The 27,934-nt window shown below is 40.5% G+C and overlaps 1 protein-coding gene across 11 annotated transcripts in view; it reads left to right on the forward strand.

The window, feature by feature from the left end:
* TTC23 (tetratricopeptide repeat domain 23) overlaps nt 1-27,934 on the forward strand; it is a 90,390-nt gene that overhangs the window by 21,523 nt on the left and 40,933 nt on the right. For 10 of the 11 annotated variants that reach the window (XM_027568831.2, XM_027568830.2, XM_027568833.2 and 7 more), the window contains 3 exons: nt 2,065-2,215; nt 2,590-2,715; nt 22,762-22,939. In XM_027568831.2, the coding sequence (XP_027424632.1) occupies nt 2,065-2,215; nt 2,590-2,715; nt 22,762-22,939 (455 nt within the window). The remainder of the gene's footprint in view (nt 1-2,064; nt 2,216-2,589; nt 2,716-22,761; nt 22,940-27,934) is intronic. The other variant, XM_027568835.2, reaches the window with a different exon arrangement.

Raw genomic sequence — 27,934 nt, forward strand, 5'->3', positions numbered from 1 at the left:
AAGCAATGATAATGATGATGGTGGTACTTAACTTCCCAGCATGGATCCAGTGAATACATAAAATAGCAAGAAGTAGAAAACACCGCAATGCTCAGCACAGAATTGCCACCCAATAAATTTGGCTAAATCTGATTATCAGCTGGTCCTACCTATTAGATCAAAGACTGTTGGAGCCAGAGGGGACCCTGGAGATCATCTAGTTCAAACCCTAACCCCCTCCTATATTTTTAGATTCAGAGGGAACGAGTGAGCTGAAACAGCTTGCCCCAATTTACATTGTTAGTAAGTAGATGATCCGAGGCTTAGACCTTAGATTTTGCACGCCAGCGCCAGTGGCCTGGCATCTGGGATTTCAAATGATGCTTTTCTTCCACAGCCTGCTACCTTTCTGCATGATAGTCTTTCTTTCTCAATTTAAAGTGAAAGCAGCATCTACTCTTCCTTAAGGTCTTTTTTATTTTTTAGATTTTATTTATTTATTTATTTGACAGAGAGAGAGAGACAGCGAGAGAGGGAACACAAGCAAGGGGAGTGGGAGAGGGAGAAGCAGGCTTCCCACCGAGCAGAGAGCCCAATGCGGGGCTCGATCCCAGGACCCTGGGATCATGACCTGAGCCGAAGGCAGACGCTTAACAACTGAGCCACCCAGGTGCCCCTTCCTTAAGGTCTTATTGAATGCCAGGCATCATGCTAACTATCTCCCATGCATGTTCTCATTCATTCTTCATCACAGTCCTATAAGGGGGGTAATATTATCATCACTGTTTACAGCTGAGGAAGCTGAAGCCAATGTTTTCGGAGTAAGTGGTAGTTCAGGGAACTCATTCTGGGCAGTTTGAGGTCAGAGCTGGTGCTTTTAAACCTCAACCCACACTGCCTCCTGTTGCCTGAGTTCCTTGAGGGAATGTACCAAAGTTGATAATACAGCGTGCCTTTATCTTTTGTAATATTGCATGTGTAATTGGCACTAATAAATTTCTTGTAGGTTGATTAAATGTGTGCTTTAAAAAAATTAGACAAAATTCTCTGAAATAATGAGCACTGGGTGTTGTATGCAACTGATGAATCACTAAATTCTACCTCTGCAACTAATAATACAATATATGTTAATTAAATTGAATTTAAATTAAACATTCAAACAAACAAAAATTAGACAAAGTTCTCTAAGAGTTCCCACATGGAGAACATACCCTGGATTTTTTCCATGTGAAGATGTATTCTTACGTTTTATAGACACAGGAACAGAATTAATTTCAGATTTTTGGCAGCTGTTTTAGAGATTTGAGATACAATTTCATATAATGGAAAAACATAAGACCAGGGGTGTATGGATGTGGGTGGGAGAGGATGTCGGTGTGGGAGAGGAGGATGGGAGTGTAGGGAAGTGAAAAGCCCTGAAACCTAACCGGTGACCCCCCATGTCACCCTTACCACAAACTAATAAGCCCATGGGAGAACTCTGGAGCGCACTGGGGAATTAGAGCTTGGTAGTGATTATTTTTCTCATTGTTGTCCCATTTTGTTTCATGTTAGTCGATAACCTTGTAGGAATAAGAGATTGTAGCCTATTAGCCCATTCTGTCATTGAAATTATATTTGTAAATTTTTGTAGATTATCACCGTATTTGTATTCTGTTAAAATAACTCTCTGAAGTTGTGATTATAGATAGACAAGCAGAAGATTCAGAATTTTTAGTATTTCATTAAGATCACTGTCACAAAGCCAGAATTGAATATCTTATTTCCTGCCCAGAATGCTATCTATAGTCCTTGCTTTTTATAATTATTTAGAACATATTTTATATCTGATATTGGTGAGGTTTCAAAGTTGTTCAGTTCCTGCTTGTTCTGTTTACTTCTAGAAAGGCCGTTTGGGGAAAAATTTATCTTGAGTACTAGGTGTAAACCACTCCTTTGGTTTTTACAGTCGGGACAATATTTCATGTCACCCTGATCCATCTCTATGTGTCACTTGTCAATATGTGAAGGAGACTTCGTTCAGTTTCCCAGCCAGAGGTAATTATAGTGAAAGAGAAACTGAGACCGCTTTTTCTTTGTCCACAGGACTGTCACTGCAAGCAAAGCAACATGCAGAAAAAGCCAAAGAAATCCTTACCAGCTCCATTGTGCCTCCCTATGACGACAATACGGATGTTTTCAGGTGTTCGATCGAGCTGTTCCATACCATGGGGAGAGCCTTACTCTCCCTTCAAAAGTATCCTTCTGTTTCCAATATTTCCACCTAGAAAAGACCCCCATAATGCTTATATTTAATTTTCTTTTTTTTTTTAAGATTTTATTTCTTTCTTTGAGATAGAATAAGAGAGAGAGAGCTTGAGCAGGGGGCAGAGGCCAACGGGGAAGCCGACTCCCCGCGGAGCAGGGAGCCCGACCCTGAGATCACGACCTGAGCCGGAGGCAGACGCTTTTAACCAACTGAGCCACCCAGAGGCCCCTCATTTTCAAGGCCAAATCAAAAAGTGACAAATGGCTCAGGAAGGGTGATGGGAAGTTTCAGAGCCAAGGATGTCCAGGAACTGGGGGCCCAGAATCTAGAGCCATGTGTGAAGTTTCCTGAACCCAGCCCAGATTTAAGGAAGCTTCAGAGAATTTGTCAAAGGCAGAGCGACTTGCAAAGGAGCTGCTGCAGTGTGGAAGGATTATAAAGGAGGAATGGATAGAAATTCAAGCACGGATCAAATTGTCATCTGCACAGTAAGTTTCCAGTTTAGGACGTTTTGGATACCTCATGGCCGGAGGTTCTCTGCCAGAACAGTCTGTCTTCAAGCAGAAGGAGCTTCTCCACGATGCTGTGTCCGTGGCTTCTCCATGGCTGTTGTCCAGAAGCAAAAGAGGACCATGGTCATGTCACAGCAGCCACAACCAAGGCACATACATCAGTGACATTTTTTTTAAAGATTTTATTTATTTATTAGAGAGAGAGCGCGTGCACACGCACACGAGAGAGGGGGGGAGAGAGAGAGAGCAGGAGGAGAGGGAGAAGCAGGCTCCTCCCAGGACCTGAGCCGAAGGCAGATGCTTAACCGACTGAGCCACCCAGGCGTCCCCATCAGTGACACTGTTCACTAAATAATGTGGTGCTGACACATCCACCCCTGGGTCCTAGAGTTCTGATGTCATTCTCTTGACTTTCTATTTCTTGTCTGCTCTCCTGGACCCCCTCCTCTGTGTTTAAATCACCATGTATTTCATACCATAGAGAGGAAGAAGATATTTATTACATGCATAACTGGCAGAGAGCTCATATCTAGAATCTGTAAAGAACTCCTATATATCAATAAAACAAACAATAGAAAAGTGGGCAAGAGACCACAAAAAAAAAAAAAAGGATGCCCACATAGCTAATAAGCATTCTAAATATTCCACCTCATCAGTCTTCAGGGAAGTGAAAATTAAAGTCATGAGCTACTACTACAGCTCCACTAGAATGGCTAAAGTTTTTTTTTTTATCTTTTTTTTATTATGTTAAATAAGCCAACATATAGCACATCATTAGTTTTTGAATCGTGTTCAACGACTCATTAGTTGCATATAACACCCAGTGCTCATCACCACACATGCCCTCCTTAATACTTATCACCAGGTTACCCCATTCCCCGACCCCCTCAGCTCTGAAACCCTCAGTTTGTTTCCTGGAGTCCAGAGTCTCTCATGGTTTGTCTTCCTCTCTGATTTCTTCCCATTCAGTTTTCCCTCCCTTCCCCTATGGTCCTCTGCACTCACTATTCCTTATGTTCCACATATGAGTGAAACGATGTCATAATTGTCTTTCTCTGCTTTACTTATTTCACTTAGCATAATCCCCTCCAGCTCCATTCATGTCAATGCAAATGGCAGGTATTCATCCTTTCTGATGGCTGATTAATATTCCATTGTATATGTGGACCACATCTTCTTTATCCATTAATCTGTTGAAGGGCATCTCGGCTCCTTCCACAGTTTGGCTATTGTGGACATTGCTGCTATGAACATTGAGGTGCAGGTGCCCCTTCTTTTCACTACATCTGTGTCCTTGGGGTAAATACCTAGAAGTGCAATTGCTGGGTCGTAAGGTTGGCTAAAGTTTTTTAAAAGACTGATAATAATATCAAGTGTTGGTAAGGATGTCAGGCTCTTAGAGGCTTTCTCATATGTTGTTGTTGTGAATATATTTGGTATAACTACTTTAGAAAACTGGCTTTATCTTCAAAATTGTAATGTTCATCTACTCTATGACTGCAGTATCACTCATAAATAGAACAGAAATGCACATGTATGTTCACCAAAAGACAGCCAAGAATGTCCAAAGCTACATTATTTGTAAAAGCCAAGAATCAGAAACAACCCAACTGTTCACCAAAGCAGAATAGATAAAATTGTGATCTGTTTGTACAAAGGAAATAATCAGACTGCCCCTTTGCTTCACATCAGGGATGACTCTCACAAACATAATGGGTCGTGCAAGAAGCCAGACCCAAAGAGAGGAATCACTGGGAGGACCTGTCAGTCCAGAATTTCTTCCCGCCCAGAAGTAGGTATTCTATCTTGTATTGGAAGAGAGGAAAGAAGCAACTCGGAGGTCCCAGATCTGATGCTCGTTGCATCTGTTGAAACCTAACCAGTGTTATGAGAATTTAATGTCCAGCGGTATTACTACAAAAAGAGGGTAAACTCTCCTTGGCCAGAATGGGGCATCTCCTCTAAGATTTCTTTCCAAATAGCAGTACTAAATCTTGCCAGCAGATGGCGCCTCGTACACATCTACCCACCAAGAATGGTGGCTCAGTCGTTAAGTGTATGCCTTCGGCTCAGGTCCTGACCCAGGGTCCTAGGATAGAGCCCCCCATCGGTCTCCCTGCTCCGCGGGAAGCCTGCTTCTCCCTCTCCCACTCCCCCTGCTTGTGTTCCTTCTCTCTCGCCGTCTCTCTGTCAAATAAATAAATAAAATCTTAAAAAAAAAAAAGAATTAAGTCAATGTTTCCAGCTGTTGTACAAAGTTACTTTGTGTCTAGCTGAGTTGTTTTAAACTTAACTTCTTTCAGTCCTGGTTCTTCGCAGTGACATAGTCACTGGAACTTGTGTGTTTCAACAGCATGGTTTTCATTTGATCACTCTGCCTCGTTTCCTCATTGAGTTATGAATATTTTGCCTACACAGAGCCGCTTTAGAAATGTATGAGGCTTTGCTTTTGTACATTTCAGCTTATATTCACAACCCCAAGGTCCTTTTCTTTTACCAGGTCTTGGTCATAGAAGACCAGGATAATGTCTCAGGCAGCTCTCATGGGATTTGTGTTCCTCTTAAAAGGAAGAAAACATCTTTCATGCATCCTCCCCCTCCTTCTGCCTCACCTTTTATGGTGCCCATCAGGCCAGGCTGGTTCTTTTCTCCTTGGGCTGATAGATGAATGCTGCCGGTGACTCATGGTCCGTGCCTTCTATCCCTAACTGTGGGCTGAAGCTTTGTCCCTTTTACCTGCCCTCCTCCGTTCTAGCACTACTTCCTATTCACTAATCATTCATTAACTTTGGAGACTAAGTCCAAAACGTGTTCCTAAAAAACCCCCTTGTTTTTCTAAATGTGATCAAGAAACTCGCTAGTAAATATGGGCACACCGTTCTCCTGTGTTAAGAATTGTTTTCTGCCCCAGTTACTGCTGCTCCAGAACGTGTGACCTGTCTAGGTTTTCCCTAGGACTGTGTGACAGGTCATCTTTGGAGTCCTCCACAGCTTGCTTGGTGAGCACTTGGCCTGGTGTTGCTGTGCTGACTAGCTCTCAGTGCACTTGGGGTAACTAGAGCATCAACAGGACATCTCCTGTATCTCAAAGGAATGGGAAGTGGTGTAGTCAACAGTGTCGGCTTTACAGTCAGGTAGCCCCGAGTTCAAATCAGCATCCATTCCACCCTCCCAGCTGTAGGACTATGGGCAAGTCCCCCACTCTCCTCTCCTGTTAAGGGAGGAATGATCAGACCTCCAAGGTTTGCTGTGATGACGAAATAGACCGCACATTAAAGCATCTGGGTACATGGTAGACCTTTTTTTTTTTTTTTTAGACTTTGTCTATTTATTTTTAAGAGAGAGTGCGCATGCGTATACAAGTAGTGGTGGCGGGGGGAGTTGGAAGGGGGCAGGAGGAGGGGTAGAGGGAGAGGAAGAGAAAGAATCTTAAGCAGGCTCCATGCCCAGCATGGAGCTGAGGCAGGGCTGGATCTCATGACCCTGAGATCATGACCTAACCTGAAATCAAGAGTCAGCTGCCCAACCAACTGAGCCACCCAGGTGCCCCAAGATTTTATTTTTTTAAGTAATCTCTACACCCAGTGTGGGGCTCAAACTCATGACCCTGAGATCAAGAGTGGCATGCCCTACAGACTGAGCCAGCCAGGAGCCCTGGTAGACCCTTTTTAAAAAGTAGTTATTATAGTTACTATCCAGTGGAACATTTCTCTTTGTGCAGTTTCATCTCAGAAACAATTTGGTTTTAAAGCATGTGCTTATATCGCAGACTAAGATTCTATACTTCCAGACTGCCCCTGGAATGCAATATTCTTTCCTGTTCTTATCCTGTGACTTGGGAAAGGCTAAGCACTCTTTGTCTTTACTTTTGTGAACCACCTACATTAAAATTAAGATAGTCTTATGTTTGTTTTTTTTTAAGCTTGACTTTGTTTCTTTGTCTTGCTTCTTCTTGATCCATTATAGCCGTGAGATTTGGAAAGTGATTCTAACATAAGCTTTCCCAAGAGGAAAGGAGATGAGGAAGTTTCCTCCCTTGGCCAGGACTTCCTGGGAAGGGGTAGAGGTAATGGAGTAAACAACGGTATGTGGGACCTCATGTGTATCTACCTGCTACCACGTCATTGGGATGCTGAAATTCGACTTAGTTCCATGGGCTTCCCCATAAAGCATCCCCAGTGGCTTTTATTGAGAATTTTTGATACTTCAGTAATCATCTTTACTCTCTTGCTTTTAGGTCCTACGGTGTTCAGTAATCTCTAAATCTTACTTTCAGGACTCAACCGTTTTGTTTTGTTTTTAAGTTTATACCATCATGTGGAGGTCCTTGGTGTTAAGCTTATACCTCTGTCGATGTGTGTCTTTAAAGAATCACCTTCTCGGGGCACCTGGGTGGCTCAGTTGTTAAGCACCTGCCTTTGGCTCAGGTCATGATCCCAGGGTCCTGGGATCAAGCCTCGCATTGAGCACCCTGCTCAGCAGGAAGCCTGCTTCTCCCTCTCCCACTCCCCCTGCTTGTGTTCCCTCTCTAGTTGTCTCTCTCTCTGTGTCAAATAAATAAATAAAATCTTACGAAAAAAAATCACCTTCTCTACATCTCTTTTTTGAGTATAAAGGCTCTGACAAATGCTCATGTGTCCAAAGCCCTGCTTCTCTCCTCCTCTGGGAAATGCCCTGTTCTTCTCCCAAGATGTTTCTCCTGTCAGCTCCTCCCAATGGACACTATTTGCCTGGCATGCCTTATGCTTGTTTCACAAAGAAGGAAATGATTTATTTTTTTCTGGTGCTCTTCTTTGTCCTGTATTCCTTTGATTAAAGAAATGTGCTACCCTTACACAAAATCTGATTTTTGAAAAATCAGGGTTTTTTTTAATGTGGAGAAGCACCAAACCCTACATGGCACAGATTACCTTCATATATTTTATCTGCTTTCTATTTCTTCAGTCCCTTAAAGTCTTAAATTTCAGAGCACTATATTTTTCTCTTTCCCTTTCTAACACTACCTCCTTATAATACATATTTCCTTACACAACTACAAGTGATAACGATGATTTTAGGCAATGACACCAGCTACTAACTCTTGACCACCTTCTGTGTCAGGCTCTTGCAAGGTGCCTTTTAGATCTGGTCTCATTTAGTCCTATGTGCTGGTCACTCTTCCTAGTACCATTTTCAAATGGAGCAACCGAGGAGAAGGGAGGTCATTTCCCAAGGTCACACAGCTGGGAATGGCAGAGCAGAGCCAGGTCTACCAAACTTGGGTGCCCCAGCTCCTCACCACGGCCCAGATCACATTCGCTGTGCAGAACAGACACCTTACAATACAGTCTACAGAGCAAAGCCTTTAGCTGTGTGTGCCAGAGGGTAGACAAAGAGATCCAGACGTAAGCTTTTTCTCCCTCTGCCTCTGGAAAATCCCACTTGTCCTCTTTCCGGATTGATTTCTCATCAGATTTCAATTATCAGCAACCTTTGCTTTTCGTTGTTGCTCCATATTCTTGCCAAGTTCCAGAGCTTTTATTTATTTATTTCTATTTTTAATTTTTTAATTAACATATAATGTATTACTTGTTTCGGGGTACAGGTCTGTGATTCATCAGTCTTACACAATTCACAGCGCTCACCCTAGCACCTACCCTCCCCAATGTCCATCACCCAGCCACCCCATCCCTCCCACCCCCTCCACTCCAGCAGCCCTCAATTTGTTTCCTGTGATTAAGAGTCTCTTATGGTTTGTCTCCCTGTCTGGTTTCATCTTGTTTCATTTTTCCCTCCCTTCCCCTATGATCCTCTGCCTTGTTTCTCAAATTCCTCATATCAGTGAGATCATATGATACTTGTCTTTCTCCGATTGACTTATTTCACTTAGCATAGTACCCTCTAGTTCAATCCACGTCATTGCAAATATTTATTTATTTTTAAAGATTTTATTTATTTATTTGAGAGAGAGAGAGCATGAGTAGGGGGAGAGCAGGGAGAAAGGGAGAAGCAGAATCCCTGCTGAGCAGGGAGCCCAATCCCAGGACTTATGATCCCAGGGATCATGACCTGAGCCTAAGGCAGGTGCTTAACCAACTGAGCCACCCAGGTGCCCCCAAATTCCAGTGCTGTTAAAAAGACACTCTCTGTTGTCTTGGTAATACCAAAGAGCTTGCATTTGTCTATGGCCTGTTGAAACAAGTCTCCGTCCCTGTGAGCTCTTCTGAAGCCCATCTGAAATTAGATAGTGTCTCATCACGCGCTTTGGAGAATTACTGTGGATGTATTTTCATTCAATAAAATATGTTGTGGTTGAAGTTGCAGACCAGCCAAATTCACATACTGCCACATTCTGTTGTTCAAAACTCTCTATCTTTTCATCTGTCTGGTGTTTCCTAAAGCTGCCTAAACATATTATGGGCACAAGGAGACAATAAATCCTCAAAGCATTCCCGGCAGGCAGAGGGAAGCAGAAAGGAGACAATGTTACATCCCAAACATTACTAGCAGCACAAGGAGACAGTCGAGATTACCTGAAATTGACTGAGGCTTTAAGGGAGTTGGCAGCAAAGACAAGGCAATTATGTAGGCATTTCCGGAGACCCGTACCTCCTCCATTCCTTTTTTATTAAATATATTGTGAAGCTAAAGTAATTTTATTTTCTATTTTGTCTTTTCTTTTACATGAACAGCATATCCTTGATGAGCTCCAGAAGCCTCATTGGAGATGATGTTAGCTTGATAAGCCTCTGTTTCTGGAGGTCTTGTGGGTGCCAGGACCCTGGATCAGGGTGCCGGCAGCAGCCTCAAGGGGCGAGGCCTAGAACGTGCTTCATTCTTTGCATACACTAAACCAGAGAGGGTTGTATTTGTTCATCTTTGGAATAGCATAAAAGTACAGATGTTGTTAGGCAAATACATACACACTCCAAGCTTACCAAATAGGACATTTCAGGTACGTGGAGGCCTGTTCTGTGTCCTTCCCCCCACCCCCTAACTCTACAGGCAGTTATTATCCTTAATTTAGTGTTTTTCATTCCTCTGAATGAAATACGTATATATACATATACATATATATAGCCATGAAAATATGCAGTGTTATTTCTCACTTTTCAAACTTTCTATGTATATTTCCTTCTGTAGCTTGCTCCCCCCCAATTACATTTGTATTTTTGAAATGTACCCATGTCAGCTATTACATATATCTCTATCTCTTCATTTTATTTATTTATTTTTTTTTTTTAAGTAGAGCTCCACACCCAGTGTGGAGCCCATCACGGGGCTTGAATCGCAACCCCAAGTTCATGACCTGAGCTGAAATCAAGTCAGGTGTTTAACCACCTGAGCCACCCAGGCTCCCTTCTAGTCTTTTGCTTTTAAACCCACACATTGTGTTTTATCCATCTATTTTCCCCTAACTTAATCATCAGTGTTCACAGGGCAAACCTATAAATTCAGTGAGATGAAATTCCAGTTTCACTCTTGTACATGTCTCTTTGGGCACACGTTCAAGATTATCTCTGAGGTCTATGCCCAGGAGTGGAGTTCCTCACTTGACAAATATCCACATTCTCAACTTTACCAGGTTTGCCAAACACCAATCTATGCTCTCGCCAGTAGGATATGGAAATTCCCCATTACTCCACATCCTTGCCAGCACTCGATACCGTCAGACTTATTATCTGTGCCAATCGTATGGTTTCCTTAACTGCATTTCCCTAATAGCAAGTTTGAACATCTTTTCATATGTTTGCTGGACATTTGGAAATCATGTTCTGTGAATTGTCTATTCATATCTTTTGCTCATTTTTTAAATTGGGCTGTTTGTATTTTTCTTATTAATTTGTAGACATTCTTCATATTTCTCACAGGTTATTTGATGCTTACATATATTGTATGTATTCCCAGGGCGGGCATAGTTTGGGCTTTTCACTTTCTTTATGTTGACTTTTGATGTACGGGAGTTTTTTGTTTTTGTTTTTTTAAGATTTTATTTATTTATTTGACAGAAAGAGACACAGCGAGAGAGGGAACACAAGCAGAGGGAGTGGGAGAGGGAGAAGCAGGCTTCCTGCTGAGCAGGGAGCCCGATGCGGGGCTCGATCCCAGGACCCTGGGATTATGACCTGAGCTGAAGGCAGATACTTAACAACTGAGCCACCCAGGTGCCCCTGGGAGTTTTTATTTTTAAGGTGACTCAATATACCCAACTTTTCTGTTCTGATTTATATTTTTTTGTATCTTGTTTAAAAAAATCCTTCTCTTCCCAAAGTCATGAAATTACTTTTTCTTATATTTTTCTCTCAAACATATCACAGTTTTGCTTTTTAAATTTAGGCCTCTCTAGTCCACTTAGAACTCTTGTGTACATAATGTGAGGGATCTAATTTTTTTCCCCTGTGGATGACCTAAGTAAGGGGGTAAGTCGTTTCAGCTACAAGAGAAAGAAGGACTCAGGGTTTGAAGAATTCAGTGGTTTGAAACTTGGGGCCAATAATAGGCTGACAAAAAAATCTTTTAAGTTTAGTGTGTTCAGAAATGGCAACAGGTCACCTTCAAATATGGACACCTTGTGTGTGATTGTGTCCCTTTGGGGCTGGCTCCCTGCTAAGTTCAGCTGGCTGGATGTCATGGGATTCGTGAGATGTGCTTTCATTTGGACATTCTGGTTTCAAAGGCAGAACTATGGCCAGTGAAAATCACGTGTTTTTTCCTGCTGAATTTGCCTGCTTCTGGGTCTTCTTCCCTGCAATATTCAAATTAAATTTCTAGGCAGGGAGATAATACAAAGTGGGACTTGAGCATAGTGTGATTAAAGAGAAAAAAAAAATGGTGCTCCCATGTCAAAGTAGCTGCTCTGAGTGAGTATACCCAGTGTTCGTTCTATTAGGGGGCTGAAGGAAGAGAAATCTCTGGGCCTGGAGTTGGCCGGGGGCGGGGAGGGGTGTTCCATATTAGTTTGCAAGGGCTGCCGTAACAAAGTACCACCAACTAGGTGACGTGAACAACAGAAAGTTCTCTCATAGTGCTGGAGGCTGGAAATCTGAGATAAAAGTGTTGACAGGATTGGTTCCTTCTGGGGACTGTGAGGGAGGATCTGTTCCAGGCCTGTCTCCCAGCTTCTGGGGGGTTCCTGGCAATCTTTGGCATTCCTTGGCTTATAGATGCATGACCCCAATCTTGCCTCATCTTCACGTGGCCTTCTCCCTCTGTGTGTGTCTTTGTGTCCTTTTTGTAAGGACACCAGTCGTTTTGGATTAGGGGTCCCCCTACTCTAGTATGACATCTTCTTAATTTAACTAATTATATCTACAACAACCTTATTCCCAAATAAAGTCACATTCTCAAGTACTGGAGGTGAGGACTTGAACATATGAATTTGGGTGGGAGGATACAATTCAAGCCCTATTAGGTTCCTACAAGGTTTCTTTTATTCCACCTTTTATAAAATATCAACAACTTCTCCAGCCTTTAATTAGATCAGTAGTCTATAATATTCTTGCTACCAAATCAATGTGAAAATATGTGCTTTTGTGTGTGTGTGTGTGTGTGTGTGTGTGAAGATTTTTGTCATAAACTTTATTCTGGAATCTATGAACATTCAGTTATGAACTATAGCCTCAGAGTCTCTAAGCTAATGGATTTGTGTTTGTAGGTTGTTTCTTCTTCCCTCCCTCCTCAGCTTCTCCTCCTTCCTTCCATCAGGCAGCTGGCGTGCACTTTGTGTCAGGTACTGCAAGGTGCTGGGCTGCCAAGACCAGGGAGGCAGCCTTGGACCCTACCTTCATAGAGCCCAGCACTAAAAGCATTGGCACCAAGTTACCAGGCACTTATACTATAGCATGGGGGATGTTTCCTGAGCAGGGAAGGTTCACAGCTCCATGGGAGCGCAGTCAGGTGTTCTTGGAGGCACCCAACTTAGACTGGGGTGTCAGGGAACAGAGCAGGGATTAAGATGAGAAAGCCAAGTGCCCAAGCCACACCATTTAAGGAGGCACTTACTCTCAGATGCCCACCCTACACTTGCCTGCCCCTGAGAATGAGTGCCACCTTCAATGATGTGTCCTAGGTGTCTCCATGGTCGCACTCTTATCCTCGCCCTTGTCAGGGAAGCCTTCCTAAAGGAGGAGACTGCTAAGCTAAAACTAAAAGAGGAACAGTAGTTAAGAAGATGAATGGAAGTTTGCCAGGCAGAGATGGAAGAAAGAAAGAACATTCCAGCTAGAAGTTCCAGCAAACACCCAGGGGAAAGAGCCACAAGACACAAAGAAGGAGCTGAAAGGAGGCTGGCATCAGGGAAGCCAGAGGGGAAGGTTTAGGTGACATTCAAGAGTCATCTGAACTCATCAAGTCCAGGGAAAGTCAGGTCCCAGCAAAGTCACTGTCACCTCTGTGCCACCGTTGTGCATGGTTGGATGAGGGACAGAGTCTTTGCGAGAATTGGAAAGGGTGCCCTCTCTTCCAGGCAAAGATAGCCTTGTATCTAAGTGCACAGCTCATTCTGCAGAGCATGGGCTGAACCGAAACTGCCATTTGCCCCCTCGGGCAGGTGTCCATCAGAACTTAGGCACAGAGGAAGGAGCAGGAGGCGGTGGGTGCAGAGCCAGGCCCTGCAGGCAGGAGTTTGAGCTCCTTACTGCTGGACCAGTACTCCAAAACTGTGCCCCCAGATGGCCTGGGGGACAGCACTGACTTGGCGGGGGGATTGGCCTTTCTATTCTGGCCCATCTTTGACACACTCTGAATTCCGCTCATCTGGGTAACTTTGGAAGCTATGTAGAACTTACCTTTCTTCTATGACTCACCGGTCCTCCAACTAATTTCCTTAACCTCAGCTTATTGGCTTGACACAATCAGCCAAAGGAAAAAAATTCTGGGTTTATCACCAGTTAATGGATTCTTCCATATCTGCATTCTGCAGAGGTCATAATAAGAAATATATGAACATATTTCAGCTTACGGAGTATTTACCAGAATACAATGTTAAGAATGATTTTCTATGGCTTTTCTCTCCATGAATTTCCTGCTTTCTCATTAGGATTATACTTTTCATAGACCTAGGCATTCCCCCAGGAGACCCTAGCCTTAGAGCTCATCAGGAAGTATGCTTACAGCTCTGAAAGATTAGAGTGAAGCCAGTAGCTCAGTGTCCAAGCCCAATTTATGGCCTCCCCTTGGGAATGCCCATTGCTGAGTGTCAGGTGCATCAGGACCCACAGCATTCTCTGCTCTCCTAATCCTCTGCCCTAAAACAGATGGGTAGGATCGCCTAATCATGCAGGACCAATTTAAAGCCAGCACACATCTTTTTCTAAACTGCTTTGTGCTGGTTAGCTATGACTGGCCCAAGAATGATATTAGGAGAAAAATATTTTGATTTTTGTTTAACATTATTACAATTATTTTTTAAACAAAAATTACTAGCTTTACGGGTACCGCTAAATCTCACCTATATTTAGTTTCGCTTCCAAATGTTAACAAACTTTTTTTTTATAGATTTTATTTATTTATTTGAGAGAGAGAATGAGATAGAGAGAGAGCACGAGAGGGAAGAGGGTCAGAGGGAGAAGCAGACTCCCTGCTGAGCGGGGAGCCCGATGCGGGACTCGATCCCGGGACTCCAGGATCATGACCTGAGCCGAAGGCAGTCGCTTAACCAACTGAGCCACCCAGGCGCCCCTGTTAACAAACTTTTTTAAAGGACAGATTTATTGAGCTGTAATTAACATACCGTACAACTCACCCAATTGAAATACACAATTCAGTGGTTTTCAGTATATTAACAAGAGTTGTGCAAGCATTACCACAATCATTTTGGCTTTTTCATCCCATTAACAATCTCTGTTACCATGTTCCCCCAGCCCCTGACAACTACGAATCTATTTTCTGTCTCTGTGGAATTGCCTATTTGGGACATTTCATATACATGGAATCATACAATGTGTGGCCTTTTGTGACTTGGCTTTTTTTTTTTCCATTTTCTTTTTTTAACACAGTGTTAGTTTCAGGTGTATAATAGAGTGATTCAGTACTTCCGTATATCAGCCGGTGCTCATCACAACAAGCGCACTCCTTCTACCCATCACCTACTTTAACCGTCCCCCACCCACCTCCCCCCAGCAACCATCAGTTTGTTCTCTAGAGTTAAGAGTCTGTTTTTTTTTTTTTAATTTTTAAAAAACAATTAAATTTTTTTTATTTTAAAGATTTTTATGTATTTGCGAGAGAGAGTACAAGCAGGGGGCGGGGCAGGAGAGGGAGAAACATACTCCTCACTGAACAGGGAGCCCGATGCAGGGCTCAATCCCAGGACTCTGGGATCATGACGTGAGCCAAAAGCGGATGCTTAACCAACTGAGCCAGCCAGGAACCCAGAGATTTTTTTTAACTAATCTCTACACCAACCATTTGGCTCAAACTTACAACCCCGAGATCAAGAGTCACATGCACTACGCACTGAGCCAGCCAGGCACCCCAGGAGTCCGTTTCTTGATTTGTCTCTTCTCTTTTTTTTTCCCCTTTGCTCGTTTGTTTTGTTTCTTAAATTCCACATATGAGGGGCGCCTGGGTGGCTCAGTCATTAAGCATCTGCCTTCGGCTCAGGTCATAATCCCAGGGTCCTGGGATCGAGCCCCCTATTGGGCTCCCTGCTCCGCGGGAAGCCCACTTCTCCCTCTCCCACTCCCCCTGCTTGTGTTCCCTCTCTCGCTGTCTCTCTCTCTGTCAAATGAATAAATAAAATCTTTAAAAAAAAAAAATTCCACCTGTGAGTGCAGTCGTATGGTATTTGTCTTTGTCTGACTTACTTTGCTTAGCATTTTCATTATGCTCTCTAGCTCCATCCATGTCAGTGCAAATGGCAAGATTTCATTCTTTTTTTATGGCTGAATAAAATTCCATTAATATATACATCACGATCATCAATCAGTGGACATTTAGGCTGTTTCTACAATTTGGCTATTGTAATTAATGCTACTATAAACATAGGGGTGCATGTATCCCTTTGAATTAGCATTTTTGTATTTTTGGGGTAAATACCCAGTAGTGGGATTGCTGGATGGTAGGATAGTTCTATTTTTAACTTTTTGAGGAACCTCCATACTGGTTTCCACAGTGGCTCTACCAGTTCACATTCCCATAAACAGTGCATGAGTGTTCCTTTTTCTCCACATCCTCACCAACAACTGTTGTTTCTTGTGTTGTTGATTTTAGCCATTCTGACAGGTGTGAGGTCGTATCTCATTGTGGTTTTGATTTGTATTTCCCTAATGGTGAGTGATGGTGAACATCTTTTTATGTGTCTGTTGGCCATCTCTATATCTTCTTTGGAGATATCTCTGTTCATGTCTTCTGCCCATTTTATAATTGGATTATTCATTTTTTGTGTGTTGAGTTTTATAAGTTCTTTATATATTTTGGATACTAACCCTTTATTGGATATGTCATTTGCAAATATCTTCTCCCATTCCCTAGGTTGCCTTTTAGTTTTGTTGATTGTTTTCTTCACCATGCAGAAGCTTTTTATTTTGATGCAGTCCCAATAGTTTATTTTTGCTTTTGTTTCCCTTGTCTCTGGAGACATAACTGAGAAGAAGTTCCTTCAGCCAATGTCAGAGAAGTTACTGCCTGTGTTCTCTTCTAGGATTTTTTTATTTCGGGTCTCACATTTATATCTTTAATCCATTTTTAATTTGTTTTTGTATATGGTGTAAGTAAGCGGTCAAGTTTCATTCTCTCTCTTTTTTTAAGATTGATTTATTTATTTTAGAGAGAGCGTGCACACAAGCAGGGGGAGGGGCAGAGGAAGGGGGAGAGTCTTAAGCAGACTCTGCACTCAGTGCGGAGCCCAGTGAGGGGCTTGATCCTACAACCCTGAGATCATGACCTGAGCTGAAACCAAGAGTCAGATGCTTAACTAACTGAGCCACCCAGGTGCCCCCAGTTTCATTCTTCTGCATGTTGCTGTCCAGTTTTCCCAACACCATTTGTTGACAAGACTGTCTTTCTTCCATTAGATATTCTTTCCTGCTTTGTTGAAGATTAATTGACCATGCAATTGTGGGTTTATTTCTGAGTTTTCTGTTCTGTTCCATTGATCCATGTGTCTATTTTTGCGCCAATACCATACCATTTTGATTACTACAGCTTTATAATATAACTTGAAGTCTGAAATTGTGATGCCTCCAGCTTTGCTTTTCTTTTTCAAGAATGCTTTGGCTATTTGGGGTCTTTTGTGGTTTCATACAAATTTTAGGATTGTTCTTCTGTGAAAAATGCAATCAAAATGTATTTTGATAGGGATTGCATTAAATGTGCAGATTGCTTTGGGCAGTATAGACATTTTAACAATATTTGTTCTTGCAATCATGAGCATGGAATGTCTTTCCATTTCTTTGTATTGTCTTCAGTTTCTTTCATCAGTATTCTATAGTTTTCAAGTACAAGTCTTTGACCTCTTTATTTAGGTTTATCCCTTGATATCTTATTATTTTTGGTGCAATTGTGAATGGGACTGTTTCCTTCATTTCTTTTTCTGTGGCTTCATTACTGGTGTATAGAAATGCAATGGATTTCTGTACATTGATTTTGTATCCTGCAACTTTACTGAATTTGTCAGTTCTCGCAGTTTTTTGATGGAATCTTTGGGTTTTCTATATACAGTATCATATCATGTGCACAGAGTGAAGGTTTTACTTCCTTACTGATTTGGATGACCTTTATTTCTTTTTGTTGTCTCTTGCTGTGGCTAGGACTTCCAGTACTGTGTTGAATAAAAGTGGTGATAGTGAACATCCTTGTCTTTTTCCTGACTTTGGGGAAAAGCTCTCAGTTTTTCTCCATTAATGATGATGCTAGCTGTGGGTTTTTCATATATGGCCTTTATTATGTTGAGCTATATTCCCTCTAAACCTACTTTATTGATGATTTTTATCATGAGTAGATGTTATACTTTGTCACATATTTTTTCTGAATCTATGAAATTATCATCTAGTTCTTATCCTTTCTCTTAATGATGTGATGTATCAAGTTGATTGATTTGTGAACATTGAACCACCTTACAGCTCAGGAATAAATCCTACTTGATTGTGGTGAATGATTTTTTAATGTGTTGTTGGATTTGGTTTGCTAGTATTTTGTTGAGGATTTTTGCATCTGTGTTCATCAGGGATATTGGCCTCTAGTTCTCTTTTTTAGTGGAGTCTTCTGTCTGGTTTTGGTATCAGGGCAATGCTGGCCTCAGAGAATGAATTTGGAAGTTTTCCTAACTTTTGGAATAGTTTGAGAAGAATAGGTATTAACTGTTCTTTAAATGTTTGGTAGAATTCTCCTGTGAAGCCATCTGGTCCTGGACTTCTGTTTGTTGGGAGTTTTTTGATTACCGATTCAGTTTCATTCCTGGTTATGGGTCTGTTCAAGTTTTCTATTTCTTCCTATTTCAGTTTCAGTAGTTTATATGTTTCTAGGAATTTATCCATTTCTTCTAGGTTGTCCAGTTTCTTGGCATATAGTTTTCCATAATATTCTCTTATAATTGTTTGTATTTCTGTGGTGTTGGTTGTTATTTCTTCTCGCTCAATTGTAATTTTATTTATTCAAGTCCTTTCTCTTTTTTTCTTGGTAAGTCTGGCTAGAGGTTTATCAATTTTATTGATTTTTTTCAAAGAACCAGGTCCTGGTCTCATTGATTTGTTCTGTTGTTTTTTTAGTTTCTGCATCATTTATTTCTGCTCTCATCTTGTTTCCGTCCTTCTGCTGGTTTTAAGTTTTATTTGTTGTTCTTTTTGTAGCTCCTTTAGGTATAAGATTAGGTTATTTGTAACTGCCCTTTTTCCTTTGGCATACTTTTTTCAAGGTTCATCCATACTTTAACATGTATCAGTACTTCCTTTTGATGATTGAGCAATATTCCATTGTATGGATATACCAGATTTTATTTACTCATTGCTCAGAATGAACATTCCTTCGGGGAGGTTTGGGTTGTTTGGGCTTTTTGACTCTTATGAATAGTACTGTTATGAACATTGTGTACAAGTTTTTATGTGGATACATGTCTTCATTTGGGGGGACATATACATAGGAGTGGAATTAATGGGTCATACTGTAATTCTATGTTTAAACTTTTGAGGAACTGCTCCTATTTTCCAAAGTAGCTGCACCATTTTATATTCCCACCAGCAGTACATAAGGTTCCAGTTTTCCCACATCCTTGCCAACACTTGTTACTATCTTTCTTTATCATTATTACAGCCACTGTCCTAGTGGGTATGAAGTAGTACCTCACTGTAGTTTCGATGTGCATCTCCTTGATGATTAATGATGATGAACATCTTCTTATGTGCTTATTGACCATTTGTATATCTTCTATGGAAAAATGACTACGTAGAAACTTTATTCATATTTAAATTGCGTTGTCTTTTTATTATGTTGCAAGAGTTGTTTATATATTCTGGATGTAAGTCCCTCATCAGAAATATGATTGGTAAAAATTTTCCACAAAACATTTTTTAAACTTCCTAACTAATACTATTTTTGAAGATGAGTGGTCAATTAAATCTGACGTGACACCACTCAGCCACTAAAAGTGATGTGATAGCATTCATTGCCACATTTTGTTATATGATTAAGTGAAAGAAGCAGGTTCTCAAACATTATGATCCATTTAAAAAAATATTCATAGAAAATCATCTGAAAGCATATATATCAAGGTGTGCAGTACTCATCTTTGGTTGTTGCAATTATATATATATATATAAATTTCTGTATCTTTTCTTTTAATGATGAATATGTATTATTCCTATAATAAATTATTCTCAAATTCTTTAAAAGCTCAGCTGGCACATGAGTTTGACTGATTATGCTTATTATTTGGACTTTCCAAAATCTTATGTGGTGAGTGTGAAACCACAGTGGAGCCCATTTCAAAAGAAGAACCCAACCTAAGCTGTAGCACTCAGTTCCATGTAGACCAGTGGTTGGGAGGGGAAGGGGTAAAAGGTATGATGACGTATAGGCACTTAATACAAATCTGTATGACTTGCCTCAGTTTGCAAATCATTTCAGACATCTTACTTGGTTCTACATCAACTGTATTGGACACCAAGGGTCAGAGACATTATGCTTTTGCCCAAGGTTGTACAGTCTTGTCTGTAAGGATGCTCCAACTACAGTTTGAGGGGGCATCTGGGTAGCTCAGTTGGTTGAATATCCGACTCATGAGATCGAGCCCTGCATCAGCCTCCACACTGGGCATGCAGCCTGCTAGAATTTTCTCTCTGTGTCTCCCTCTGCAGCTTGCACTCTCTCTCTCTCTCCTAAAAACAAAAAAACCTACAGTTTGGGTTTTCTACTCCTGCTGCAGTACTTGTAACTGATGGTCCTGCCTCTCATCCTGGGTTCTTCTTTTTATAAAATTGTCTCCAAGGGTCAGGTATCTGAAGGATGACTTTCTGATACCTGAAAAAGTGTGTCAACCTGGAGCAATATGCCATGCTTTTGGCTAAGAGTAGGTAAATGGCTACAAGTTGTCCCTGTTTTCCACCATTACAAACTCTCAAATGCTTTTCTTTCATGCTCTATCTCAGGAAAGGAACGATTGTTATTATATGAATTAACTTATGTCTTGTTATTGTTTACTTTTTTTCATTTATAAGCTTGATTACTAAGCTTTGAATATTGCTTTCTTTTAAAGCTGTTCCTCAAATGAAGTCATCTTGACATTTGTATTTGCTTTATTACCCTTCTATGATTTTTACAGCGGCCTTGCAAACAAAAGTCCTGTTATTTCCTTGGCACAGGCTTCATCATTTATGTACCCGAGAAAGGAAGATGATTTTTTTTCCTTTGCTCAAATATTTGTGGCATTGCTGGAGTTCTCTAGGCTAAATTAGACAGAAAAAAATCTGAAGTCATTTTGAAAGTATGTAGCTTTCTCTAGATTCTAGACCAGAGGTTAGTAAACTTCTTCTGTAAAGGCCCAGACAGTAAATATTTCAGACTTTGTAGGTGTCTTGCAACTACACAACTCTGCCATTGGTGCAAAAGCAGCCAGAGACAATTCGTAAACAAGTGGGCATGGCTGTGTGCTAATAAAACTTTATTTACAAAAATAGACAGTGAGCATATTTGGTGTACAGGCCATGGTTTGCTGACTCCTGTTTTCAATTGTTCTGAAACATTTGTCTACCAGGAACTAATTTTTGCCTGAGTGATTTGTTATCAGCCATATGTTTCAAAGCCTCTTTCTATCACCTCAAGATGCTAGTGGATTTTCTCTTCAAAAATAAAATATGATACTTACAAAGCTAATTATTACTCACAACATCCAAAGCTCGGTAAGAATCAGAAAGCAAGTCCGGTATTACTCAGTCACCTATTTATCTCTTCCTTTCTAAGATGAAGAGTTGCTGCAAGCTGCAACCTGGACCCTATTTGGTCTAGGAACATATCGCTGACCGCTGCCCATGTTTTAAACCTCTTTCCGATTGGAGAAGGTATCCCAGTTCATAAGCTGTCCAGTCAGGATTTTATTTCACTGTGGCCATCTGAACCACAGATCTGAAGAACATCTTTACTTCTATCAATCAATTCCTTTGAAATTTATTAGAGAACAAAAATGGTTGTGAAAAAATTCCAATGACTGAGTTACAAATGAGACCTCTTTTTTTGTGGTTTCCTAGTTACTTTCTCACATTATGTCCCTGTTTACTGATGTGCAGATGGGAATTATAAGACCTTTTTGTAGTAAAGATTCTAGAGTAAAGGGTAACAATAGAAAGGGTTGGTAACCTTTCATGATGAATTTTATGTATAAAGTTTTTCCATGCAAGAAAATGTTTCTATTTCTTAACAAATACTTTAGAGAAGATTGTTTTTAAATGTCTGCTGTTATGTTTTCTGAATAAAATAAAGCGATATATTTTTTAATGTGACAGCATTTTATCCTGAAAAGCGACAAGAACCTTTGCCCCGCCACCTTAACTTACAATTTTTAAATTAACATTTTTCTAATGTCAAAGTAATATCATTTTATAGAAAAAAATGGGAAATTTAGAAAGCATAAATGGAAAATAAAATCACAGCCAACCCCTTAAAGATAACTATTGCTCACATTTTACTGTTCATTTAGATAGCTCTTGATGCATATGTGTATATATAGATTAAATGTAACATTTTCACCAGCATGAGATACTATACAAAGCATTTTTGTATTCTGCCTTTTATACTTCTATGTTGGTAAATCTGGATCAACATTAACTTTAAGGGCTATGTGGCATTCCACAGTATAGATGTACTTACTGTAATCTGCTTGATGATCTCCTATTTGTGTATTTTAAGTGCTTTGTACTTTTCCACTATTACAAAGAGTGCTTAGGTAAACATTCTTGTACATATCTTCTTGTCCTGCCAGAGTATCTCTTTATGATAAACTAATAAAGTGCCACTAGCAGAAATATGTGTGTACTTATATATGTATAATTTTGATACAGAAAAGTTTATGCTCAAATTATATTCTAACAGTTCATGAGAGTGCTTTATACCCTCACCAATACTGGGAAATTTCTATAATTTCTCAACAGATCAGTTATCAGCATCTCGGCATCCTGTGTGGTTGCTATTATTGTTTGTTAAAGTATCTTATGTTCTTTAAACCAATACCTACAAAGCACTTACTATGTGTCAGAGACTGTTCTAGGTGTTTTTATGAGTATTAACTAATTTAATCTTCATTGTAACCCAATAAAGTAGGCACTGTTATTATTCTTAATTTAGAGATGAGAAAGCTGTGAAGCAACTGGAAATTCGCACATCTGGTAGCTAGTGGAGCCAGGATTCAAAACTTCCTCATTATTCTAAAGTCTATCCACTTGATCATCATGCCCTGCTGCCTCTTTGGAGGAAACAAAAACCTAGCTGGCTAGGAAGTGAACCTGGACAACAGGGGTCAGAGAGCCAAATCCTAACCACCAGACCTATATATTTTCCCACCTATATGTTTTCTAATTACTTAAGAAATAATCTCTTTGATATTTTTTTTTTTTTTAGGATATATCAAAGTCAGAAGAAACCAAAAGAAGCTCTGCCCCACTACCAAGAGGCTTTAGAATATATTGAGATCAGTAGAGGTGAAAAAAGTCTTGAGTGTGTACCAATATTGAGGGAATTAGCAGGTGTTGAGCAAGCCCTGGGACTTCATGACGCATCTATCAACCATTTTCTACAGGTAAGCTGCAATATGCTGGCCCCCAAAGCTCTTCTGGACCCAGTGCTTTTCATAGATACAAGTGGAATAGCAGCTCTGAGAATGCCTGGTTTTGTTATTTGCTCTGGATAAGAACACTTGGCCGGGAGTAGATGTTCAATAAACATCTTCCTATAGATGTCCGAGTGGATGAGTATGGGATAGGGGTCCTCTGTTACCAGGTGCATGTCCTCAGATAGCCCGAGACTCCCTGAAGACAGCTTTTCTCATGTTAGTGGCATGATTCAAGTTTTATTTTCTGAAGTTCTTTATCTTTTCATGTTTATCCATCATAGGAGTCCTCTGTGAGTGTGTCAGTCAGGGTTCTCCAGAGAGACAGAAGCAATAGGATATACAGAGAGAAAGAGAGAGAGGGATTGATTTTAGGAAATTGGCTGACACAGCTATGGGGGCGCACAAGTCTGAAATCCATAGGGTAGGCAGGCCAGCTGAAAACTCAGGCAGGATCTTTGTATTATAGTCTGGAGACAGAATTCCTTCTTCTCCAGGAAACCTCGGCTTTTTGCTCTTTTGGCCTTCAACTGATTGGCTAAGGCCCACCCACATTACTGAGGGCAGTCTCCTTTACTCCAAGTCTGATTGTAAATGTTAATCACATCTACAAAATACATTCACAGAAACATCTAAACTAGTGTTTGACCTAAAAACCGGGCACCATGGCCTTGCCAAGATGACACATAAAATTAACCATCACGGTGAGTTTGATGTTTTGTATTGCAGCATTTGCTAAGAGCACATTTTAAATTGTTTTGTCTGAATTTTTCCCTGTTAAAACTGTAAAATATAGATTGAACTCATTCTTGTTATTTCAAATGAGATGAAATGACATGGGACTAAGAGTTCTGGATTGCTCTTTCTTTCTTTTTTTTTTTTAAAGATTTTATTTATTTATTTGACAGAGACATAGCGAGAGAGGGAACACAAGAAGGGGGAGTGGGAGAGGGAGAAGCAGGCTTCCCACCGAGCAGGGAGCCCAATGCGGGGCTTGATCCTAGGACCTTGGGACCATGACCTGAGCCGAAGGAGACGCTTAACGACTGAGCCACCCAGGCGCCCCTGGATTGCTCTTTCTTTTTAAAATTGTCGGACCGTGTATACGCCCATGCATAGTTTTTAGAATGTCCCATTCTGTCACTCTATCTGGATTATCTCTCTTAATTACTATCACCCTGTGACATAGTATTATGTCCAGTTTATAGATAAGGAAGTCAAGAATTAGAGAGGTTGAGTGATATGCCTAGGAGTACGATTGATGCCAATAAATGGCATAGCCCAGATTCAAACCCAGTTGTTTTTAGAAAGATTTTTCTAGCTGCTTTGTAAGAGAATGGACCAGGGAAAATGTGCCAACAGTGGAAGTAGGGAGACCAGTTAGGAGACTACTGAAATAGCAAAGGCTAAAGGTGATGATGCCTTGGACAAGGATGATGATAGTAGGGATGAAGCAAAGCAGGTGGGTAGAATTGATGAGGTATGGAGATAGATTGGATGTGGGGAAAAGAGGGAATGGGGAAGAATCAGTGATGACTCCTGGGTTTCTGGTCTGAACAACTGCATGAATGTTTGTGCCAGGTACAGTGGTGGTTGGGGAGCAGGTGTTGACGGGTGATGGAGAGCTGGTGAGCTCAGGTTTCAATGGCAGGTCTGAGATGCCCATACAGGTGGAAATGTCAGTTAGATAATCAGGACTAGAGCTCAGAAAAAGGTCAGGAAGTCATCTACTTATACGCAGTGGTCGCCTTGGGAGAGGATGAGATCACCAGGGGGGTTTATTGAGTCAGAAGAGAAAAGGACATGACAGAGCCTTAAGTAACTTCAGTGTTCATTGGTCAAGTCAAGAAGGGTAACCTGGCAAAGAAAGCAGAGAAGAATTTGGCAGAAAAACATGAGTAAAAGTGAAAGTGGTATCTTCTGTGCCTTTTGATACCTTTTGCTGTTATGAAGGACACAGAGCTGTTGGGAGAATAAATGAATGAGTATTCATAAAGTGCTTAGCACAGTGCCTGATACATGGTGCTACACAGAATTTTAAAAATTCCCCTCTTTCCTTTCCTTTTTCTTTTTCTTTCCTTGATGACTTGGTCAAGGGAAACACTGGGGCAGTGAAGAGGCAGAAACCAGATTGTGTGGTGAGTGAGATGTGAGGAAGCAAAGGTCATAAACATAGGTACCTGTTTTTTTTAATTTTGTAATTTAAATTCAATTTTTAACACACAGTATATTATTAGTTTCTGGGGTAGAATTTAGTGATTCATCAGTTGCATGTAACACCCAGTACTCATTACATCACATGTCCTCCTTAATCCCCATCACCCAGTTACCCCATCCCCCCAGCCACCTCCCCTCCATCAATCCTCAGTTTGTTTCCTAGAGTTCAGAGTCTCTTATGGTTTGTCTCCCTTTCTGTTTTTCTCTTATTTTATTTTTTCTTCCCTTCCTCTATGTTCATCTGTTTTGTTTCTTAAATTCCACATATCAGTGAAATCATATGGTATTTGTCTTTCTCTGAATGACTTATTTCACTTAGCCTAATACCCTCTAGTTCCATCCATATCGTTGCAAATGGCAAGATTTCATGCTTTTTGGTGGCTGAGTAATATTCCATTGTATAAATACCCTACATCTTCTTTATCCATTCATCTGTCGATGGACATCTTGGCTCTTTCCATGGTTTGGCTATTGTGGACATTGCTGCTGTAAACATCGAGGTGCAGGTACCCCTTTGAATCACTATTTTTGTATCCTTTGGATAAATACCTAGTAGTGCAATTGCTGGGTCATAGGGTAGCTCTGTTTTTAACTTTGAGGAAACCCCATAGTGTTTTCCAGAGTAGCTGCACCAGTTTCCAACACCACCAACAGTGTTAAGAGCGTTCCCCTTTCTCCACATCCTCAGCAACATCTGTTGTTTCCTGAGTTGTTAATTATAGATACCTATTTCACAAAGTACTAAGAGGTGAGGAAGACCAGCCCAGGCAGAGGGAAGAGCATGTGCAAAAGTCTGAAAGTGAGATGTAGCTTGACTTCAGGGAACCGAACCAAGTTCCCTCTGCCTGGGCAGTGGGGATGGTGAAGGTGGTAGTTCGCTATCATTCAAGTAGGGTTTTGAAAGTCATGCTAAGGAATTTGAGCTTCATCCTGAGGGGAGTTAAGGGTTTTCAAGCAAGGAGACCGACATCATGAGATTATCAGTCTAGAAGGGTCGCTCCGCAGTATGGAGAATGGACTGGATGACAGAGAAGTAATCAGGGAGGTATCAGGAGACGGCCGCAGCAGACCAGGTAGGGGATGATGACACTTGGACTCAGGTGTTGTCATGGGGATAAAGAACGTGGAAAGACTTGAGAGATGCATAGAGAGTAGAAACAGTGGGTTCAGGAGTTGGGGGAGTGAAGGAGGCGGAGAAGTCCGGCATCGGGCATCTGATATTCCCATCAGCAATGCCTTAGAGTTCTACCTTTTTCACAACCTCACCAATACGCATTAGTATCTGTCCTTTTTATTTCAACCATCCTAGTGAATGTGGAGTGGTATTCCACTATGCTTTTGATTTGAATTTCTCTATTGACTCATGATGTTCTGCCTCTGTGTATATGCATGTGACCATGTGTCCATCTTTGGAGAAATGTCTATCCAAATCCTTTGCCCATTTTTTAAATAGGGTTGTCTTTTTATTGTTGACTTACAAGAGTCCTTCATATAGGATATTAGATACTAGACCCTTATCAGATACATGATGTGTAAATATTTTCTCCCATCCTGTGGGTTGTCTTCTCACTTTCTTGATCGCATCCTCTGAAGCACAAAAGTTTTTTTTTTTTTAATTGAAGTCAAATTTATCCTTTTTTTCTTTTGTTGCTTGTGCTTTCAGCCTCATGTCTAAGAAACCATCGCTTAATCCAAGTTCATGAAGGCTTGTATCTGTTTCCCTCTAAGAGTTTTATAGTTTCCGTTTTTACATTTAAGTCTTGGATCCATTTTGAGTTAATTTTTTATAGGATATAATGTAGGGCTCCAACTTCATTCTTTTGCATGTGAATATTCAGTTGTTCCAGAATAATTTATTAAAAGGACTATCTTTCCACCACTGAATTACCTTGGGACCTGTGTCAAAACCAATTGACCATAAATGTAAGGGTTTACTTTTGGACTTTTGATTCTATTTCATTGATCCATATGCCTATCCTTATGCCAGCACCACACTCTCAATCAATGTTGTTTTGTGGTAAGTTTATGGATATTATAAATAATGCTACTATGAACATTCATGTACAAGTTTTATGGTAAGTTTTGAAATCCGTAAGTATGACATCTCCAACTTCTTTAGTCTTTTTTAAGATTGTTTTGGCTATTCTGGCTTCCTTACATTTTTATATGAATTTTAGGTTAAGCTTATCAATTTCTGGGAAAAAAACAATGAGTCTCTATTTCAACTGGAAAGTATTGATATCATCACAATATTAAGGCTTTCAATACATGAAAATAAGATACCTTTATTTATTTAGTTCTTCCCTAGTTTCTTTCAACTATGTTTTGTAGTATAAGTTTTATACTCCTTTTGGGAGATTTATTCCCAGGTATTTTTTTCTTTTGATGCTCTTAGAAACAAAAGTGGTTTTTTTTTTTTCCTCTTAATTTCTTCTCCCTACTGTTCATTTTTAGTGTGTAGAAATACAAATGGTTGCATGCTGCAACCCTGCTGAACTCATTCATTAGCTCTAATATCTTTTTTTGTAGATTCATAATGCTTTTTTGCCATGCAAAAGCTTTCACATTTTCAACATTTCCTTTCACTACGTTTGGATTTTGAATCTTTTATAAGGATTTCTCTGTGTTAGAGTTATAGAGTAATTCACTCATTTCTATAATACTTGTAAAGTTTAATCGGTGACTTTTATTGTTGTTTATTCTTGAGTTTAATAAAGATTGGAGAGTGTTTAAATAAACGGTTACCAA

This window comes from Zalophus californianus, chromosome 6 (assembly GCF_009762305.2).
Source record: "Zalophus californianus isolate mZalCal1 chromosome 6, mZalCal1.pri.v2, whole genome shotgun sequence".
Lineage (NCBI taxonomy): Eukaryota > Metazoa > Chordata > Mammalia > Carnivora > Otariidae > Zalophus > Zalophus californianus.